The sequence below is a fragment of the Apaloderma vittatum genome, unplaced genomic scaffold (assembly GCF_000703405.1).
Source record: "Apaloderma vittatum isolate BGI_N311 unplaced genomic scaffold, ASM70340v1 scaffold770, whole genome shotgun sequence".
Lineage (NCBI taxonomy): Eukaryota > Metazoa > Chordata > Aves > Trogoniformes > Trogonidae > Apaloderma > Apaloderma vittatum.
Window position 1 is genome coordinate 241 of NW_009694775.1, and position 22,335 is coordinate 22,575.

Sequence of the window (22,335 nt, forward strand, 5' to 3'; positions counted from 1 at the left end):
GCTGGCTGATATAATGATTCACTTTCCGACCAGTCAAGAAGAAGTAACCTTGGCAGTTACTCCGATGAAAGTTTGTTTCAAGAGTTACACTGAGGAAGACACGGGTAAGGAATTTCAAATATTGGGACTTAAAAACAGGTGAGCGAAAGGAGTAATAAACAATCGCAGCATAAATGCATTTTACGGATGAATGAGATTAATAAGAGCGGGAATGTACAGAGAGAGATTTTAAGTCAGGCTGCCACCCTCTGGTTTTAATATCTTTTAAGAAAGTATGTTTTTAATGACATTCGCCTGGCAATAGCCAACTTAGCAGCCAGTTGAAATAAATTATGCCACTTGCTGGAGGCTTCAAGAGAGGTAATTACTGTGCTGCAAGAAGCACGGCAACAGACAGGAAAAAGGAGATAATTTTACGTTTTAAAAAGAGCTATTTGAATGTGAACGCCGTAATTACAGAACTGATATCATTATGGAGTGTTTTTTAGCGTAAGGGCGCGTTAGCTGGCCGAGCGCTCTTAGGCTGCGCGCTGCCACTTTCAGATCGGAGGTGGAGAACGATCTAGATTCTTGGGGTGTGACTCAAATAATTTTAAAGATCTAATTGTGTTTTTGAAGTACGGGTTCTCACATATCACATAATAAAAGGATGCTTTTCATACTTGCTTGTGACCAAAGCCAAGGATAAGGAGTGAGGAAAGCGACTGCCTGGAGCGTAGGGGTGGGGATTGCACCAAGAACAGGCTGAAGCGGTGGAGAGTGAGATGATTCAGTGGTGGAAACTGGAGTGAAACGGAGGGAAATTCCTGAAAAGAAAAAGACACTGAAAAGAGTACGTCTCGAATGGCAATTTTTGTTAGTTTGGAAACGTACAAGGGTTACTGTGAGAAAGAAAGTGAAAAAAATAGTGAAAATGTAATGAGGTACCAAAAAGCCAAACAGTGAAGGAGAAGGAGGAATTACAAGCATTGTTCGTGCTGTGCAGCTCATGACGCAGTTCACTGCCTGCAGCACATGTTCCACGCACGCTGAAACAAACGTGTGCCGTGAACACGTCCTCTGGTGGTGGCCTGGGGGTTTTTCCACATTCGGGTTCATTTTTCAAAGAAAGAAATTACACCTTCTGCCTAGACTTGTTTTCGTTTGCACGCGGTGGGCTCTGCCTCACAGGAGCTGCCAGATGTGTTACAAGTGTGTATTCGGGCAGTTTTAAGGAACTTTACAAGAGTCTCTCTGAACAGCACATTTGTTGAAAGCTGGGATCAAAAAGCCTCTTGAGCTGGGAGACAGAAGACCGGGAAGTTTGCGGTATTTGCCAGCAGCCTGGCTTTGGAAGAGCACTGGAGAATTGTTCTGAGTGTCTCCGTGACCGTAATGCTCCGTGGCAGTGCCCTCTCGCTTTCTTCTCGCACCCCCAGTAAGAGCCAGGGACTAATCACATGGTAACAAGCAACAGTTAAATATCTGACACCGAAGAGCCCATTTCCTGTGGCCACTTAGGTATCAGGAAAAGATTGTGATTTAAAACAAAGAACCTAAGTCCACCTGCATCGTGCTCGGATGATTGTCAGCAATTGTGATGAATCCAAAGCCTTCCTGTCTGCAGCCAGAAGTGAGCGCTTGGCAACAAAGGAGACGGAAGGCAGCTATCGGGTTAGATCACACAAGGGGAACATCAAAAAGTTCTGTTAAAAGCCATTTACAGAACATTATGTAGATTTAAATAAGTCCAAGGTTTTATTTTATTTAATTATGAAATAAATTTAGATAGGCAGTCGTTACTGTTAGTCACTATAAAAATACAATTATTTGTTCAAACGATGCTGATGTAAAAACCTCATGGTTATAACAATAGCTTTGTTGAGTTCAAACTTCACTCCTTTTAGTCCTTGACTTACTTGTTATTTTAAACAGTTTCTTCAAAGACAATGCTTACGGAAATACACCTAAATCCAGACGAATTCGACGACTTTCAAGTTGGAGTAGATTCCGAAGTGACGTTTTGCCTTAAAGAATTGAGGGTAAAGCAAGAATTTGTCTTGAAAATAAACCATTTCCCCTTAATTTGCTTGACTTGCTCAGGCCAGCGCAGAGCAGTCCCTGAGGAATGCTCCTGGGAAGCGTTCCCCGGCCCTCCTGACCCGCAGCAGGATTTCACCAGCTGCCTGAGGATTAGTTTTAAAACCCAGGATCTTCAGGACCCTTCGGGGTCCCTCCCCATTGCCTTTGAAAGGCAAGCGAAACGCATTTAAAAACAACAAAAATGTGATTTATGGGGCTGGGCAGACGCGCCGTAAGCGTCCTGGGGAAAGCGTCGCGGCCACAAGCAGTTCTCCCCGCAGAAGCTTCCTTGGCAAAGCTCCCAGCAGGGAAGGCAAGAAATGTATCCTAGAAGCAGTGGACTTTTACCCGCCTTTTGCCAGCAAACAACAGCCGGCATAAACTTATGTTCTAATATTGATCTTCTGGGTTTAAACCAGTGCTTAACCACTTCTTTCCAGGGGCTCCTGGCATTTTCAGAAGCTACCAGCGTCCCTGTCTCCATCCATTTCGACGTAGCTGGGAAGTACGTTTGGGAACCTGCCTGACGAGAACTACCGCAGTTGCAGCTCCACAGTTGCTTTTTGTCTGCAGGCTACTCGATGAATATTTAACTGGAGCAGTAAAATAGATTTTCATTTCGTACCAAAAAAGCTCTATTTCTGATGTGTGATAAATAATTTTGATGATTATGCATTAAGCATTCAACAGAGGCACCAGCATTACTAAGGGAGCCATGGGGAGTGCCGAGCACCCACAAGTTGCCCGGACACTTCAGGGTCTCGGTCTTAGCGTGCCATGATTTCTTTCAGTAGTCTAAAGGAACTATACATTTTCTGTTTCAAGTATAATTTTAACAGTTACATGTTTAAAACTATCATTTGACTAAGTATAACATTGTATAGCATTTACTCTGTGCGTTTAAAACTGTAACAAGAAGCCTTCTCATTCTTCTGCAGCTACTGTAGTAGATACTCAGCTTTTCAGAGGGGGCACTTTTTTAATCTGCGCCCTTAGAATCGCACGAGCTGAGTTTTCTCCTGCAAGACGTGCGCTTATGTGTGCTGGTTTTGTCTCTGAATATTTGTGTTTAGACCCGTTGCTTTCAGCGTCGAAGATATGGTGCTGGAAGCCAGCTTTATTTTGGCTACCTTGTCTGAGGCTGAAAAGGAGAGCGCTTCCCAGCAGCCTCCCTGCTCCTCACGCCCACGGGAAAGGTAATGGCTCTAGGGGCAGGTGAGCGAGGCAGACTGCCTTGAGGGGATGAAAAATTAGAATGTTAACGTTTTCCAGATTTAGGATGGAAAGCAAGTGATCTGCTCATTTGTGCAGGGTATCGGTGGGCATTGGCTGGCTCCTGAGACCTAAAGAGGTCTCAGCTCTGTGGTCAGCAAGAGAACCTGGGGCAGGGAGTGCTCCCTGCTAGCGTCTGCTTTCCTCTGTCGCCACTGGGCTCTGCTGCAGTGGGAGGAGAAGGGAAGATACTTGTTGAGAATCTCTCCTAGAGCCCTAGTGCTTTTTGTTAACAGAAACCAGAGACATTCTAACAAAACACGTAAAAGCCAGTTACTAACCTGACCAACTCTCCAATCCAGCTCCAAGACGTGGCCGGGTCAATCTGAGAAAACCTCCACGGATGATCACAAGGCAGGGGCGGTTGCTTCCAAAAAGCCACAGCGGAATGGAAACGCCCCGAACACAGAGTCAGCAAAACCCACAAGTCCTTTGGCAAAAAGAGAGATTACGAGCATTCCCAGAGTCACAAAGAAAGATGCGACCGGCACGGGACGAAGAGCCGTGACCGAGACAGAGGACCAGGCAGCGCTGGAGAGAGAGTTTCATGATGAGAAGGTGAGGAGAATCCCGACCTGTTGTCGGGGAGTGCCTCGGCTGGTGTTTACCCAAAAGCCATGCGCGGTCTCGGGGTCGCTACAGGGCAATCTGCGGTTCTGCACGCAGCCTTTCAACAGAACCAGCTTTCACTGCGGGGCAGCTCACAGAAAAACCACCACTACGTGTTCAAGGCCAGGTTGGACGGGGCTTGGACCAACCTGGGCTGGTGGGAGAGAGGTGTCCCTGCCCACAGCAGGGGGGTTGGAACGAGATCATCTTCAAGGTCCCTTCCAACCTGAACCATTCTGTGATTCTGATATTTAACAGCAAGGCTGGAAATAGTCGCAGATGGCAGGGGCATTTTACTAAGAAACTCTGGAGACTCCTAAAGATTTTAACCTGGCAAAAGCTTCAGAAATAATTAACCCCCAAACCCTGTACCACGTGCAGTTTCATACTTCTATAAATATTCTATTTTTCAGTTTCATTCCTTATTTTTTGGAGCAGTTTCTTGTAAGGACAAGGATGGTGTCGGTCACACCTTCTGTAGTTTAGCAACAGCCAGCGACACCGAAGAGGATTTTGGCAACCTGCAGAGTTCCCAAGTTCTCTAGTGACACGGAGTGCTCGAATCCAAGTAAAGAACATCGGGATCGCCTCGAAAGATAGAAGTGTATTTGATGTGGTAATTGCGGAGCCGTTTCTAGTTTTAGAAAGAAGTTTAGTTGCAGTTCTTCAGCAAGCTACAACTCGAGGGGAGCTGGTTGTACTCGGAGCTCGCATGGTGACCTGCAGTCCCGCCGGGACAGTCCAGGGAGCGGCAATCCCGCTCACATGGTGCTTGTTTCCAGTTTTGCGAGCCAGAGATAGGAAAATGACAAAACTCAGCCCTGCTCTGAGCCTCCTGCCCTGCCGGCACAGGTGGAGTGTTCATTCACTGCGCAGGCCAACCCCTGGCACAGGTTGTTCTCAGACCGCTATTAGAGCGCAATATGAATCTAGGTCACAAGCGAACAGCTCAGCGTGTGCTGCGGGCAGGCGCCTTTGGGGGCTAGGATGTTCGCACTAAGGAATTCAAACTGCGTGCCCACCTCAGGCAAATTAAAGCTGCTGTCATAAAGGTACAAGTGCCAGAAAAATAAACCCACGTGCTCTGGCACCGCCCAACACATCATTGCTACAGCACAACGATTTACAGAAGGTTTGCAGAATTAAGTGTTTCGCTGAGTACCCAAATTGTCATAGAAACGCATTTAAAACAATAAAAGCGGTGTTTGAAAGCACACCTTTAAGAGGCTTTTTTTTGTGTTTCAGACTCGCATTATTCTTTTCCCTCTCTCTGCCTCTTCCACCACAAGCCGGTGACGGCACGGTATTTCCAAAGTCACACGGAAATAAAATACTGAAATTTCCCACCTTTGGTCAGTTAAAAGATTGTTACTGTCTGCCAAACTGTCACGGCTGAGTTTGACGGCATCAGTCCCAGGCGGGTTTGGGAACACTGGGCCAAGGGCTAAGTGGGGGCCTGACACCCCGACGACCAGCGGCTGCTCAGCTCCACACCACCGACATCACTGCCTTAACAAAGAGAATTGCTGCAGTCAATTTAGAAAAAAAACACAACCACACACATTTTAGTATAAATACTATATTTATTAAATATCTTTACAATTCATTTAAATGTATTTACAGAACTATTCCTGCATAAGTTATACCTCAGACATGAAATTCACATAATTGCCTCTTAGGTAAGCATAGATGATAGTCTCATTTGAACAACAACAAAACAGCGTCCTCATTAGATACAGACTCAATTTGCTTCATTATCTCAGCTATCTTTGTAAGAAACTACTTCACACAGTTGGTTTCTATCCACAGTCTGTTGGGTTTTTTTCTTCCCCTGGAGAAAGGATGTCTGTTACCAAGAGATGGAGACTCTATCACGAATCCTTCACATCGTCGCCAGACCTTTGCCTTCCCTTTCTCCTTGACTCAAGTCCTAACTCTCTGGTCCCAAGAGCTGTTTTTTTGGTTTGTATGGGGGTTTTTTCAGCTGTACCTTCTTCACAAACACAAAGAAAGCACATTTAGAGGGAAACTGTATGTTGCAGGTCTCCCAAAGATAGCCAGAAAGGTAGCAAGGAACCACAGGTTTGTTTTTTTCCCCCCAAGTCACCACATCTCAGCCCTGTTTTACCCAAACACCGAGTAACACTGCTGCAGAAATCCCAGCTCCCGCCCGTCCCGGGACGTGACGTGGTTACTGGGGTGTCAGACTCTGCCTTTTCCTTCAGATTGCGGCTCCCGAACCATCAGCTCCGGGAACACGCGCACACACCCCCCCCCGCCCCGCAGCGGCCGAGGGTCAGTCAGCCCGTGCCCTGCTCGGGCACCCTCCCGCTGCACCAACACCCTTCCTGCACCTCCCTCTCGTGAAGAGTCACAATAATCTTAACTCCCAGGAGGTGTTACTGCTTCATGCATCGCTTAAAATTGTTTTGATAGTATGGGCCCTGTCATCTCCTTTTCCAAACATTTGTGCGCAGACAGCTTAAGTTCATAGGAAGAAATTAGGTTTGATATGTTTAGAGTGCACATCTTAAAGAAAAAAAAAACAAAAACAAAGCAAAAAACCCCAAAACAATCAAGCATGTGATAAAAATATCAATTTTTTTATAATACAGTATTGCTTTATAAACAGATGGAAAAGCTATAAGCTTCACTGGTCTTTGGTGTGTCTGGTGAGGGATAAACTCATGATTTGTAAATCAAAGTCCAAATTTGTTCTTTATTTAAAAAAAGAAAAATCAGGATGTGATACGAGGCAAACGGCTTTGCAGATACTGCTCTAACAGAGGCGTGCAAGGCGCGGCACGGCCAGGCAACACGGCTCCGCTCTGGGGACCCCGGCCCAGCAGAGCACAGCACCCGTGACCCCCGCACACGGGGTTCGGCGCCTTCACCCTCCTCCTCCTCCCACTCCACGTGCGGACATCTCCCACCAGAGAGGTCCAGGAAGTGCCGGGGAGGGAAATAACGAGGGCTGGGGAGAAGCGTGGCGAGAGCGAGGGGTCAGAGCGTGACACAATTCGGGTCAGCAGGGACATCGTTTAAGGGAAAGTCGGAGGGAAAGAATAATTGATCAAATCTGCTCTAGTCAAGAAGCGTGGTAGTAAATACTGGAGAATAAAATGTAAAGACACCCGGATTTGAGAGGGAAATGTCCCTCCCAAATGCTAGAAATGAAGCCCTATACTGCAGCGTAAATACATTCCTTCTAACAAGACAGCGAGAGACAGCTTGTTCAATTTAAAAAAACAAACAAACAAACAAACACAAAACACAAGGACTGACAATTTGTGCAAAGTTATCCACCGCTCACTGTTCCATGGATCACAAGACTAATTAAATTTTTCTTCGCTAATATAATCCTCCCCTTACCCTCACCAAAATAAGATTTTGGTCAAGTTAGGGTAGTTAAGGCATTTTGACAAGTAATTACAAGGTGATTCAAAACAGATCACTAACATTAACGCCAATTTAGAAATAGCAGATAAATTACTGAAGAGCTTCCAAATTAATCACTTACTCTTATTATAAATGAAATGCCTGTTACAAGCATGATGCATTGAAATATAGTAAAATGACATGTACATGGTACATGTTAAATGACCTTAAATAAAAGCTTGACATAGTTACGCAAATATACAGTACAAGTCCACAAAAATTCTTTAAATGGGTTGAGGTAACCTCAAACTTAAACAGTTTTAATACAATAAACCAGGTAGTAAAAAATCTCCTTTTGAGAACAGGTAAGATTACTTACTGACCAAGTTTAACTGCACTCACCTAAACAGCAACATTACCCGAACTTTTTATATATAAAAACATGGCTTTAATTTATTTCTATATACTTTTCTACCAGCAAAAAAGTTAATGAAAAACTGACCAAAAAATATATTTATATCTTTACAGCTATCAGCTTTTTGTATGAACCCCAGGAAAGAAAAAGGAAAGCTTGCTGGAACGGGGGGCGGGGAAGAAATGTGAAGCTACTGTAATTCGAAAGGAAATGTAATATTGCGAAGTGGCTGTTAGATAACTGTAAACATCATTAAGGTTCGTTCCGAAACCTCTAAACTTTCGTTACTGAAATGTGAGTTTTGCTGATTATTCCTTAAGAGTTTCCATTTACATACTTACGGCTGCTGCCACAGCATAAGCAAAGAGGTGCTTGTCTCAAACGTAAGGATCAACTGGACTTAACCTGGCGCAGCACGTTCTGTTCTACGCAAGTGAAAATGGCAATTATTAACGCAAATCATGTTCCGTTACTAAACAGAATTATCTACCGAAAGTGAAGATGTTCAGAGTCGAGGATGATCTGTTCCTCGTGCAACCTCCCACTGCAGCACTCGCTTATGCCACATCATCCCGCGCTGGCGGGATGGGTTAAAATGCTGAAAGGACCTCAAGTTTGGCCAGCTCGGCTTTTTGGGATCGAGTTAAAAATTTTGTTTTGTAAAAAAAAAACAAAACCGAACACAATTATCCACAGCCAAAACATCCAGATACCAGGCCCATTATGGACAAATGATCTGCAGAACTTTTAAGATCACAGTTAAGCACCTGAAATCACAAAACACATTTGCATCCATATTACTTGAACTAAATATGGGTTGGTTGTTGGTTTGGGTTTTTTTTGTTGGTTTTTTTTTTTAAATTTTGTACTAGAAAAGGCTCCTAGGCTGACACCATGTATGGCAAGAGCAGAACGTTTACAGCAGTTATAAATCTCCTGAAAACTGGAGCTTAGAAACACAAAACCTCAGCTATCACTGTAACAAGACTATGCTTATGAAACTGTGTTCTCTAACATACCCTTGAATGAATAGTGAACGCTTCTAGCAAATAGAGTAAATACATCCTCCTGGAGAGGTTTTATCTACTGAATCTAGTTTGAAAGATGAGAAACCAATTCTACTCCTTTGAAAGCAAGTCACATTTCAAATGACATGGGATCGATCCTCCTCCTTTTAAGGACAACGACTAAGCTCTGAAAGACATGCTTCAAGCCTTGAGCTTCTTCATTTCTGACTGGCGGACGCAGACCAGTGTACTACGAGAGTGGTTCTTAACACGGACTTCAGCTGCATCTCAGGACGGGCAACGAGCTCGAGAACCAGCCGCTGAGATCAGCCGCAAAGGAAGAAAGCAATCCTGCCAGCAGGAAACCGTACGTGTGAAGCGAGGAGCTCGGGGACAACGGAAAAGTCAGAGGCTGACGCTGGGGCAGATCAGTCTGTGTACTCGGCTACGATAGAAAGAAGGACGGTGATGTCGTCTGGTTTTCCCCCTGTAATGTAACAGAAGTAAAACTGTTTTATCAAGCCACAGCGGGACATCTTATGATCTGAGCCACTCCCCCAAGGAAAGCTCTTCTGAAAATAGTTTCAACACTCAAAACCTGTTCTGTGTGGACACAAGAACTCGGCTTCTTCCATCTCCTTTCCAAAAGGCAGCTGGAGGGCAGCAACAACACCGAATGCAGAAAAAACGTGCTCTCCTACGCTACAGCAAGATCGCCACGTGTTACAAGCAGCACAGAACCTGGAGCGCCGCTGTTAGCTGGCCGGGCAGAAAGCCTCGTCGCTAGCAGACTGCTTAATGCATGAAAAAACCTGACAAAAAAACCCAAGTGAGCCACCAAACAGTCAGTATCTTCTCAGCAATTTCTCCTCCAGATCAAACATCTCTTCAGCATCTTCTCCAGCACGATATTCCTGCGTATCTTTCCAAAAGCTACTTAACATTTCTATACATCAACAACTAGAGGCACACACTCAAATCCAGAGAAACGAACCCTGTCTGTATCTTTCTGGAGCGTAGGAAGCAGAACCAGCAGAGGTCAGGACAGAGATACTAATGGTACGAGGGTCAGAAATTTTAACCCCAAAAAGCCCAAAAAACCAACCCACCAAAGAGGGGGCAGAATCTCAGCTAAGACACATCAATAACAGAAGATCTTAAAAGAATTTTTTTAAAAAATAAATCACATCTTTCCCTACAGACCCGAACCCAAGGAACAAGTCAAGGACAGTCTCCCCAGGAGTCTGGACAACTTGCATCAAGCAGAATTCCTGGGGCAGGAGTGTACAGATTAAGGAGAAAAAAAAATAATAAAAAAAAAAAAATCAGTGCTCTGCATTCTCTGCGTTCCAGCTGCTTCCCCACAGGAGGCTTCTGAGCAGCCAGGGCCTGGGATGACCCACGTCAGGCGTTGGGGTCCCTGCCAAGCCCCGCGCACTAGCTTGGCTCTCTACTGCCAACCACGCTTCTTAGCGCTCCGGTTTCCTCTCACATTTTGGAACAACCGCACTTCGCTTTGCTTAAGATTTCTCAAAGATAGCAGGAGTGGGAGGAGGAGGAAAAAAAGAAAAAAAAAAAAGCAATCTTACCTCTCACATTCAGTCCATTGTCACATGCAAACTGTGCAAACGGCGACATGTAAGTGGGATCATATGCCAGCTCGTGAGCTTGCTCAGCAATGCTTCTTGCAGTCTGCTGTATACTCTCATAGTTGGAGTTCTAAATTAATGAGGAAAAGAATTTATTCCTCTAATAAAGTCTACCGGTAGTTGCTCTGCTGATACGCATCCATTTTGGAGCTCCCCGACGGCCGAATCGCTCACAGACAAGGGCAATCTCATTAGCACGAATTAATTTTAGGCTTTAACCATCTGGATTAGAGCTGCAAATCTTCACAACTCAAGTCCAGACCTCTGTGCCCTACCAGCAGCTACAAGACTTGGTTTCAGAGGGTTTGTAAAATAGATAAAACGAGGAGACTAATACTCAAAATGGACTAAACAGTGTCACCTGAGGGAAGCAGGATGTGACAGCTACACGAGCGGTTCCGCCTGCCAGAACCACCCTTCCCTCACAAGGCAGGCTCTGTCGAGAGCTTCTACCTTGAGTGGGAAGTCCTATTTCTCTGACCCTCTTACCCAAATTGACAAAAGCTCACGTGGAGAGAAGGGGCAATTTAAAAGCTAAGTGAGAAAAAGAAAAATCGTTGAGCACACCAACTTTCTACAGACTGTATTTTAAGAGCCTTTCTCATTTTTTCCTGTTTGAGTAACTCTGAGTCTCTTCTGATCCAAGCCAACAAGACACACCAACCACCGCTCCTCACGTTCATCCCGCAACACCTTGGCCTTTCAAGAGCCTTCCCAAAGGTTGGGGAATTAGAGGGCACTTACATGATTAACTTTTGGCTGAACTTCATGGAGGAACTTCGGCGCCTTTCCCCAAACACGCCAAAAGGTGGAGCTCAACTTTCTCCCACGAGGGAATTTCCATCCCGAGCTCACCTCACACGGGGCAGGTGGGAGCACAGCACGCAGGGGGGAGGTTTGGCTGTGGCAGAAGGAACAGCCATGCAGGCCCTTCCAAAAAAACCCTGCCCACAGGTGGACACAGCTTCAGGGCTGCCCTGACCTCCGCTAACCGGATTAAAGCCTCGGCCACAGCTTGTGCTCATGGTTTTTCCATTTCACAGCTCGGCTTCCAGGTTCTCAAATGCTGCACCAAGGGGAGAGGGGGAAACTGCCCCAGGGGCCTCTAGAGGCCTCTCAGAGGTTTTGTCTGTAAGGACCCATTCTCTGCCTGACACTGCCTCTCAGTTACGTAGCTGCAGGGTAAGAGCAGGCAAAATTTCTTTATAACCGCACTGTAATTCTACGTATTTAACCATATTTGCATTTCATAACAAAATAGTTGCCTCAGGGAGGTTATACATATTGATATCTCCTAAGTATACTTCGCTTTCTGTAAGTAAACAGCTTTAAGCTAAATGCTCTCCTCCAAATTAAAATATTTTAATGTATTTTTACTATTTAAAAAGAACATCTGTGGTCACTAGCCAGGCAAACTTGCCATGGAATTCTCTTTTTTTTTGAAAAAAAGATTTTCAAGCATGTGCAACAGACAATTCAGACAGCCCACGCTGCTTCAGAATTACCAGTTTAAAACCTTTCAGAAAAACTTTGAATTATTTTAATGTATACAGCTCACCCCGTCAAATAACCCAGGAGAGAACGCTGTATTTTCATGTATATAACCTACAACCTGCAAGTACAGATAAAATATGATGCGTGAGCAGCTGGCCAAGGGCACTATTGAACATCTGCCCCCTTCCCTCCCACTGTGAGTAGTCGGTGACACGGCACCAGCTGCTCCTCGGGAAATTTATGCCCAAAATTGCTGCTTCAGGCTCCAGCCTGGGTGCAGATCCAAGAGCTCTGGGGTGAGCGTCTCTTTCCACTGCTCACATGTGGCACTAACTGCACAGCCTCTAACGACAGCACTCAGCGGTGGGTCTTTTTCTATCGAAACAAGAGTTACGAGCAGAAGAAAAGTGCCGGTAGTAACTCTGAGGGATAACCAGCGCAAAAGACAACACACACTTACCTTCAGCTTTTTTAACTCCTGCAGTATCATGTAGTCAGGCATGTTGTCAAACAGCCCGTCTGTCGCAGTCAAAATAATGTCTCCGAGTTGGACATCGAAAGAAGTGCTATCGGCAGCGTCAGGGCTGGGAAGGTAACAGATACGTTAAAGAAAAGGACTCGGGCTTTCACTAAGACACCAAGCAACCACAAACCAGCGGCTTCTGTAATTCACTACCATGTGTTTTCCTGCAGAAGAAAGAAATAATCTCCAACGGTGGAGCTTTTGCACCGGGACGGCTTGTCAAGGAAGTTACAAGATGAGCTGTGATTGCAAACAGGTACCGTTCCAGCTATTGCACAAAGGATTTGCATTTAAAATTCCCAGATGAACAATCCTGCAAACTAATCCGCTTCCCAAGTGTATCTCCATGGAAACCATTAAGCAGAATGGCAGCTCAGGGCTTCCTTCTCACTCATCTTAAACACGTAAGAGCTATACTTGAAAGGACAATTCGTAACAGGAATGGCCAAAATACTTCAGGATTCTGAATCACTTTCTAGCGCAATGGAATATGAAACACGTCAGGAAATCGCTACTGGGAGACCACAGCCAGTTGGTCTTCTTACGTGTGATACATTACACAATGCCAGGAGGAGAAAAATATCTATTTTCATCACGAATATTGCTGCTAAATCTGATTCTCAGAAGGTGCATAACGGCAAACCCTTCATTTTTAAAGATTCTTCAGGGGTCTTTAAAAGGGAGAAATGGGCCACTCATCCCGTGACGTTTGGCTGTGCCAAAAAAGCAGGAGAGCTGCTCTGCTCAACCCATTTGTAGCTTCAGGAAGGTTAATAGAGCAAAGATCGCCTGCCTAATCCCATATATAGCCAAACTGAACATTTAACAACAAATGGGAAAAAAAAAAAAAGGTCTGGGGAAGCATTTAGACAACACGTATGAGTACTAATTAACATCAAGAACAGTGCAGAGACCAGCCAGAAAGCTATAATCATGATTCAGAATTGAAGTGTGGGAGCTCATTTATCTCACGCTTTCCTTATTAAGTGATGACTCAGATGACTTTGCTTTCCTGACTTCCAGTGGACATTATCAATTATCCCTGTGCTTGCTGGTTTTTGTCCTCCCATGGATGACACGGAATCTCAGAACAATTAACATTTTTACAGCTCTAGAATTTCAAGCAATCGTTTAATTTTAATCTAATCAAGAGGTTAGATTATTTAAGGGCTCTACCCTAGCTTCTTCTCTGCAGTCCTATGATGATAATAAAACCACACACAAGAACGGTCAGTCGGGAGTTTCAATAGCTTAACCACTATTTTCAGAAAGAGATATTTTGGCACTAAATTCATAACCTTGCATCAGCCTTGATATTTCGTACAGCCTTGGTATTTCATAGAATCACAGAATCATTTAGGTTGGAAAAGACCCTTATGATCGAATCTAAACATTGTACCAAAAATTTACGATGTCTATCACATCCCGTGATCTACAGTCACTGTCTAAAGATCCCTTTACCATCTTCCTGTATTCAGAAGAGGGATATCACTTTCAGGAGTGCATAACTATTATTCGAGACCTGTGTTTTAATACACATTTGAAAGCTGATTTTTTTATTTTCGAAATATAGTATTACCAGTGCGACTTCACAAAGTCAGAAGTGGCTCAGCCTGACATTCTTAGGGCGAGACACAAGTACAAGCCTGCCTTAGAAACAAGTCATTTCTGTGAACAGATTGTCCTCTCCCAATACTCTCATTTCCCAGCTCGCTGTTCCACCAAACAGCTTTTTTGGGTTTTTTTCCCCTCGTTTTAGTTGAATACAATATGCTGCGGGAAACAGCTATTTGGAAACACAAGTTACAGTCACATGTCCCTCTGCTCTATTCTTCAAGTGCTTGCTACCTCCCTGCCAAGATAGCTAAATTAGCGTACTTCAGCCTTGGGAGAGTACAGACAGGGACTGGGAACAAAAGCTCCTGGTTAAGATGGGCCACTCACGCAGGACGAGTGGCTCACACCCCAGCTGCAGCCTTTATTGGGCAACGTCTCGCCATGGCTCACAACATGCCCGGAGCACACCACAGACTGTGGCAATACACCGTCATGAACGAATCACCATCAGCCCAACAAACCCTGACTGCGCAACAGCACACAAAGGTAAGGGCAAGGTGAGAGACGTTCTCAGTACAGGAGGTGGAGCAGGCAGAAGACCTGTGGAGTGGATACACGCTTAAATCCCACTCGCGACGTCGCACTACACAAAGCACCACAGCAGCAAAACTGCAGCCCCTCAGGGAACTGGCCACATACATGGATTAAAAAGTTAAGATCCGCTCCTGTCTTACCTGTCACTTAAGACTACTCCTTCTGCTTCCGGCGGAGCTATTGACAGCTGGAACGGAGTGTTGAAGTAATGCTGCTGCTCGTCAGACCGATGTACTACTTCTCCTCCTCTGACTACCAAAAATCCAGAATCTCCCAAGTTGGCCGTGTGTAAACGATGACTTGTTCTGTCCAGAACTACTATACAAGCTGTACTGCTTCCTGGGAACAGAAGAAGGTCACTGGAGTCAGCCTTAAAGAAACTGCTTATTCTTTTACTGGTTTGATTCACATTCCAATTATTCATATATTTATCACAGCTTACAGATCGAGAAAATGAACATACACTAAAAATAGCAACATGATAGAAATCTTTGCAACGCAAACTATGATTTTTGTATAGGACTTGCTTTTCCTGCTTTGATTTTGGTAAACACATTATGCTGACAAATACCTGTTTTGTTCCACTTTATTTACCGTTTTCCATCCCAGCATATGTCAGCACATTCTGCTATAGGACTGGATTTACAGAAGTCACATAAAATACTGAAATTCCAAAATCATCAAGATAATAGAATTCTAGTAGCATCCATACAATGCTAGGTGCTCTTCACACAGTTTCACTCATCAGCTGTAAATAAACCACATTAAGTAAAGAACTGCTTGCAATTAAGTATTAGGTATTATTGCATTACTCGTCAGAACATTAGAATGCTTTTCTTCACAGTATGGGTCTGCAGAGCTATCTTCATGGTTAAAACAGTAATAATACTGTCATGTCTTCAGGATACTAGCTGAAACAAGTTTTCTTTAAACTTTTTAAGGGACATATACTATTCCAAATTAGAGCAAGACAGAACAGAAACGTTCTGAACCATGCTTAGAACTATCTCAGCCATGCTTGAAGGCCCTGAGGAATTCTTGATTCATTCACTGGAAGGAGCCACCAACTGTGCTTGGTTGGAAGCCACGAAAGCAACTGCATCGCAAAGATACCCGTTCACAGACCAAGTCCTTCACAGTGCCCTTCACTGCACACAGCAATCATTTCGTTTCTGCACACAGGACTGCACAGCCACCAAGAGAACTTTCACTCCCAAAGAGGGGGAAGCACAGCTAAAGTATTTCTTCGTGACTTCTGCCTCTACCTTCAGTCTCCACATCGTCAGCTGGTGAACAGTGTTCATCGTCTATCCTAATAGATATCCTCCCAGTAGGATTTTCCAGGCACAGCTACACACTGGACAGACCACAAGCTTCCAATGAGCTAAGCTTACAACCAGGCTTGCTAGTGCAGCAGTCCAGCTGGCTCTAAGCATCGCCTGTTCCAGATGTTTCCCGTTCTAAAACAGGGAGTTCCCTGCAATGCACTTGCACTTAATTGGTTCTGAATATATAGTGCCTTCTCCACTCTTAATGGGTCGTAAGACAAAGCAGTAGGTTAGGAAAAAATCAGATTTTACATGGGACAGCATCCAAGCTTGCGCTGCAATACACGGACAGCGTTTAAATAAATGGCACAGCTTCCTCCCATTTTGGTTTTATGTTTAAAACATTTGCTAGATTCAATTCTGATGAACTAAGTCATCAAGACTAAAAGCACAACAGCAAGGAAAAGTTACTGCCTAAGGAATCCTCCTTCATGAAGTCCTCTCGCTCGCTCTATTTTCAACAAACTCTAAATGCTCCTTGCCGTGGCAATTCCAGGGCTTTACTTCTATTTCTAAAAATACCGTACTCGGTTAAAGGAGAAACACCAAGGATCATTAGTTTCAAATTCTAACTCTATTAGCAGAGCGTAACTAGGAGGCCATGTGTGGAATGCAGATCTTGTGACTCAGCATATGCTGCTTTTCAGAATTTGAAAGGTCAAGCCAAGCAGGGCTGCCTCCGTCTACAAAGCCGTGGCGAGAGCTCTCACCAGTGGCCCACTTTGTAGATCGCTCACAGATACATCTGCTCTGTGCAAATAAGTGCTCCTGAACGTGCAAAATCCTGATGTAATTACCCACCACTGCTATTTTAGTGATCCTTAAGGTCACTTCTGAGGTTCAAACCTATTCTTCAGGCATATAATGCGAGAACATCTGCTCGGAAGCTCAGGAGACAAGTTAAATATAGCTTACACAGCATTCTCCTGGCATAGAACTTTAAGGTCAGGTGAGAAGTATGCGTATCATGCAGCGTAACACTTTCTCAGTGCATAAGAGGTCACATGCCCTTTAGAGAAGTATTCTGTTTTCAAGGTTGTCAGCTGAGGCCAAATGTTGCCTCTATCTGCTCGCCCTTTCCAAGCCAGCTGGATGCCCTGTCTAAAATCATGTTTGACACACAACATGCAAAGCATCTACTTTGGGTAAAAAAAAAAAACAACCTGGAATGAATCCCCCACAAATAATGATAAAAATAATACACAGTACCAGTGGCTGTATGATATAAAGTGCTGAAGTCAGCCAATTAAATTTAAAGTTCATTGGACATAAAAGGCAACGGGAGCAGTAAGGCAAGGAATGAGCAGAACTGCATCCAATTATCGTCAGAAAATATTTTTGCTTGCATAGCTTAAGCAAAAAGCCACAACCAACCATTAAGAGTTTTCAACGGAGAACAGTTATTTATACGTATGCAACACAGAACGAGTACACATTCCACAGCGATTAAATTTAAAGTTCATTGGACATAAAAGGCAACGGGAGCAGTAAGGCAAGGAATGAGCAGAACTGCATCCAATTATCGTCAGAAAATATTTTTGCTTGCATAGCTTAAGCAAAAAGCCACAACCAACCATTAAGAGTTTTCAACGGAGAACAGTTATTTATACGTATGCAACACAGAACGAGTACACATTCCACAGCGCATTCAACTGCCAACAACCAACCATTAAGAGTTTTCAACAGAGAACAGTTATTTATACGTACGCAACACAGAACGAGTACACATTCCACAGCGCATTCGACTGCAGAACTCATTTTGCAAACTCTCTGCAAGCACTGGTGAATTAATTACCACCCTTTGCCTTTTATTTATATACACACACATACAAACAGTCCTTGGATTAGTAAATGGATCAAGACAGTTTTTAAATATACAAGAGGGGAAAAAAAAGGAAAAAAAAAAAAACTGGATTAGTAAATGGATCAAGAAAGTTTTTAAATATACAAGAGGGGAAAAAAAGGAAAAAAAAAAGGATGCCACCAAGCCAACTACATTTCTATGGTTTTTGATTAAGAAGATAACCACCTGCTAATGAGTTGTAGAAGCTCACAACAGATTCATGCAACCTTGTCTAAGTATATGTCGAGGTAACACACAACACGTATCGATTTACATATTTTTGCTCTCTTACCAAGCAAAGGTACTTTGTTCTGCAGCAGCTCACAATAACCCGCAGTGAGAATCCCGACAGGATTACTTGGTACAAACCGTCCTTCTTTTACTAAACGTTCACATGTTCGCATTAGAGTCCCTGAGAACTGAGAAGGGTCAACCCCATAGTCTCTCCAGCCACCTACACCATCTGCTACCCCTAGAAGAAAACAGAAAAGTAGAGTTATATGCACAGCAATGGGTTACAAATCAAGGGGTTTAATTTTTGACATCACTTAAATATTCAGGAACTAAAACATACAACACAACAGCGGCTCAAGAAACATTTTCAATTAAGTAAAAATATTTCTAAGCATTTATAAAACCATTTCTAACATCAGTTCCAAGAAAAATCTCTAAATCTGAATTTCTGAAGGGGAGGAAAAAGTTTAAAGCTGTGAACCCTGTGAGGAGGCTGACTTCACTAGAGAACAAGTAATGTAACCTTTGATTAGCCCATTAAAAAAAGAAGAGTTTTTATTAATTTTAAATGTGAAGGTTGTGAAGATTTTAATTAGTAAAGCAATTATAAAGAAACTCTTTGTCATTATTCAGCAGCCCAAAGTTTTTTCTCAAGCTACTTGCTTGCGTGAAGGATAATGTTTTCTATTTGGCAATCGCAATGTCTGTAGAAACAAAACTTTTAAAAAGTATTTTATTTAGAAGTAAACCATTCTACTAGCATATTAAAAAAAACCCAAACAAACCACAACCACTAAGACTCACTCTTTACAAGGATAGTTTCTTGCTTACTGCTTCAGCCAGGGAAGAGGACCAGAACTGGCAGTCAATTTTCATTCAGTTAGTCAAAACAACCTCGGTATCAGAAAATTTGACCAACTCTGCCACAGCAATCGCAGAGGCAAGCGGTGAAGTCGCACACCCAACAAGGAGGGGTGGGTCAGAGGGAGATAAGCTGCAGATACAACATGCTGCTGGCCAGTTGGCTAACACATTCTGACATTCCTCAGTTGGCCTTAATAATAAAATACTGCCTGGAGGTACTATACATTTGAGGTAAAAGTATTTCTACTTGAAAATGTTTCCGAAACAAAAAAATCTTTCTGATCCTGAGCACATAAGGGACTAACCATTCCAAGCACAGGTTTCCATAACATAACAAAGCTAAAGTATGTTCATGATAAAAGCACAAAGAGCCAATTTCAGATCTCAGATTGTGCTGAAGAGAACAGTCTCCTCAGAAAAAAGGCTGCTCTCAGCAAAGGCATGAAAGTTTCACCAAGAAGGTAAGAGTTTGCCTCGTCTACAAACACCCTTTACATCGGACACTATCTGAAACAGAGACGGAAGGTTTAAAACTGACCTTGGCATGAACTATAATCTGACCGGAGGTTATAGCCAGATTCTGAACAGCCTATCAACATTAATCAGATTTCTCCCAAAAATAGTGCACAACCTTTTAGACACCTGCTTTGTCTGTTCGCTTTCTTAGGAGAACGCTACAGGAAGGCAGATGCCTGTATTCACCTCTCCAAACCAGGTTCCGGGAAGAAGCTCATGCCAAAAGCAACCCTGACATTCTCTGAAACTTCTTTTTCTCGTTTCTTCAAGAACAAACTAATCTTCTCTTTACAAGTCCCACAACTTCAGGGTAATGCTGGATTAACCCTTCATTTTCTGGTGCCACAAGGACAAGTCTAGAATAAGAGATTCTTAAAAAAAAGTTCTAGATCTAGAACTTGAAATAGAAACTAAGCTTCAGTTTGGATGATGGGGCTTGTTTTACATGAAGTTCCCAAACAAGCAGCTTTTCTCCCGTTAAGATCGCAATGTAGATGTAAATTTTGCTAACTGAATACAGCATTGCTTCACTGACAACAGGGTTAATGCACTGAAGAGATGACAAGAACAGGCCAAAGCTTTTGGCCCCTAAGGTGATTACAAAACAAGCTCATCAGAAGTTACGGAATTCCCTCCAGTCATTAGTAAACCATTTTTTGCATTAGTCTGCTTGGAAAAGATTTAAAGAGAAACACTACAGCATTGGTACAGAGTACAACGAAGCTGTCAGAGCAAGCACCTGACAAGGTTAGTTTTCAAAACCTATTTTCTTCACTCAATTCTACTCTGGGCAGGAAATCTGAAGCCGTCATCATGGCAGCACACTTCATACTCTATCTCAAGGCATGAAAGAGCTTTGTCTGCCCGCCCTCCTGTCTGCTTTTCTGCAAGCTATGAACAGCTTTAAGTACATCCTGCCAGTGCCTTCCAAAACAATCATCCCCTAGATGGTCCACAGGTAGGTCCTCCGATTCAGTTTGGTATCATAGTTAAGAGAACAGACTGTCTGCTTAAGAACCAAGACAGTCGTGCTCCTTCTCCCTTGCCGTATGGAAGCAAAGGGGCCCATCAAAATTCTGAGCAGACCCCGGAGGAGACTTCTACCACAACACCTCAGCCACATCACCACCAGCATCTGCTTCTTGTCCTTGTCCAAAATGGACAAGGTAATTTCTTTTTTTTCCAACGGTTTGTTTTTTTCTTCTTGTTTTAAACGGTATCTCTTGAAGATTATAGGTCAGTTCTAAAGATTACAGGTCACAGAATTCAATTTAAGCTAAATGACCTTGTTGGCTCCCAAAGCATGGTTCATGAACGCTGCCAGAGCAGTCAAACGCTTCCTCCTGCTCCGGCAGCGAGCCAGCAATTGCTGCTGGATCGAGATCAATGGCAGCACATCGGCAAAGCACACTCCAGAAGCCCCACGGCACACAGCGCCCACACCTAGGAAACATCTACCTGGAGTTGTTTTGCCTTTACAACAATTTTTACATTCCCAAAGATCCTTAGCAATCCTGTCCCAGCTTTAGCACAGTTTAAAAATAAAGACAGTATCTTCACATTCTATATTCTCAACATAAACCGTTTTATGTGAAAGGAATATGCGATTCTAAACCACACTGCTACTGAAATAGATGAAATGCAAATAAGAATAAAGTTTAAGAAAACTTTGTGATATCTGATATAGAGCAAATAGGGCATGAAACTATTTGTGAGATATTTCAAAATCCCAAAGGAGCAAGAACTGAAAACTCAACTCAAAAATGGCCTAATTTTTATGTAACATCATGTTTTCCCCATCACCAAAGATACTGTTATTGGCAGTATCACTTCCAAGGAATAATGCCAAGTTCTATTCATTTGTTTTATCTTTATTTTCATCTGAGACAAAAAGAAACACCTGTAAATATTCAAAATAACTACTGTTTTAACAAGTGGAAAAGATTATCTAGGTTTTCACTTTCTTGCATTGCACCATAAAACATTAAATATTCCAGTATCCACCATTTAAGGTAACGATCTTACAAAACAGCAATCACAGGACATTTAAGACAAACTGCATGACTGAGAACAACTGCTGAAATCAAGCTACACACAACCCCTGATCTTTTCTAAGCTGTTCAGTAGAGAAGAAAATTTTACAGAAACACTATTTCTTTGGACATTCCCTAGTCAAGCCTACACAGAAATTACACAGACATCCACATGCCATAGTGAAATGCCTGTGGCTAGATGAATGACTGTAAATAAAGCAATTGAAAATTTCACAATAAATTACTTCAAAAAGAATAAATGCTTCTCAAGTATTTAACTATGGAGACCTTTCAGAATCTTTGAGAGTTAACACTCCAACTACATCGCCTTCTGCTGGAAAGTACACAAATACTTCTGCCAGATTAAATACTTGCTGCATGTGTCAGTCCAAAAACTGGCTCTTCCTAACTTCTTAAAGATCCACTCTATCGCAATCTCTTACAGAGAAACAGCTGCAATGAAGTTACAAGATAGAGCACAAGTGACTGATGCTGCAGCACTGAAACTGAGCACACGAAGATATTGGCACTGTCAAAATTTATTTCAGAATGCTAAAAGCACCTGGGATAAAATCCTCGTTGCAAATGTAGAGTTGTTTTGACTGCCAACAAGTAAGGTTAACTGCAAAAGCCCAGGGAACAGCCAGCCAGTGCTGAGACCAGTAATAAGTGCCTTTCACTGCACACTTCAAAGAGTCAGATCCAGATGTTCCATCTAGTTCAGAGCAAGTAAGAACTAAACAGATTTAAAGTTCAGAACAAAACCACAATACTAATCAAGCCCTGTTTAATATAAACAGCGTTAAGAGTGGAATTTCTGGCTAGCGGGCAAACTAACCTGCTCATAGTCAGACTCCAAAAGTATTACCCTGTCCCAAAAAAAAAAAATAAAAAAAAAATCTCTTTCAAACCTTGCATCAGCTAAGAATAAATCACACAGAGAAGCATCAAGCAGACA

General features: G+C 43.1%; 2 protein-coding genes across 2 annotated transcripts in view; one reads left to right on the forward strand and one right to left on the reverse strand.

Annotated features, from left to right (window-relative positions):
- Position 1: 1 nt before the first annotated feature.
- RAD9B (RAD9 homolog B (S. pombe)) lies at positions 2 to 4,487 on the forward strand (the record flags this gene model as incomplete). Its single annotated transcript, XM_009868666.1, has 6 exons — positions 2 to 104; positions 1,915 to 2,021; positions 2,502 to 2,566; positions 3,135 to 3,257; positions 3,636 to 3,891; positions 4,356 to 4,487. Coding segments are annotated over 6 exons (786 nt in total), but the record flags the coding sequence as incomplete, so codon positions are not given.
- Positions 4,488 to 8,875: 4,388 nt separating this feature from the next.
- The window catches only part of PPTC7 (PTC7 protein phosphatase homolog (S. cerevisiae)), an 18,888-nt gene continuing 5,428 nt past the window's right edge, over positions 8,876 to 22,335 (reverse strand). Inside the window, exons 2-6 of the mRNA XM_009868655.1 lie at positions 18,023 to 18,202; positions 14,700 to 14,898; positions 12,346 to 12,469; positions 10,332 to 10,461; positions 8,876 to 9,229 (exon numbers count right to left, since the gene is read on the reverse strand). Coding sequence (XP_009866957.1) covers positions 9,171 to 9,229; positions 10,332 to 10,461; positions 12,346 to 12,469; positions 14,700 to 14,898; positions 18,023 to 18,202 — 692 coding nt within the window. The 3' untranslated portion in view covers positions 8,876 to 9,170. The remainder of the gene's footprint in view (positions 9,230 to 10,331; positions 10,462 to 12,345; positions 12,470 to 14,699; positions 14,899 to 18,022; positions 18,203 to 22,335) is intronic.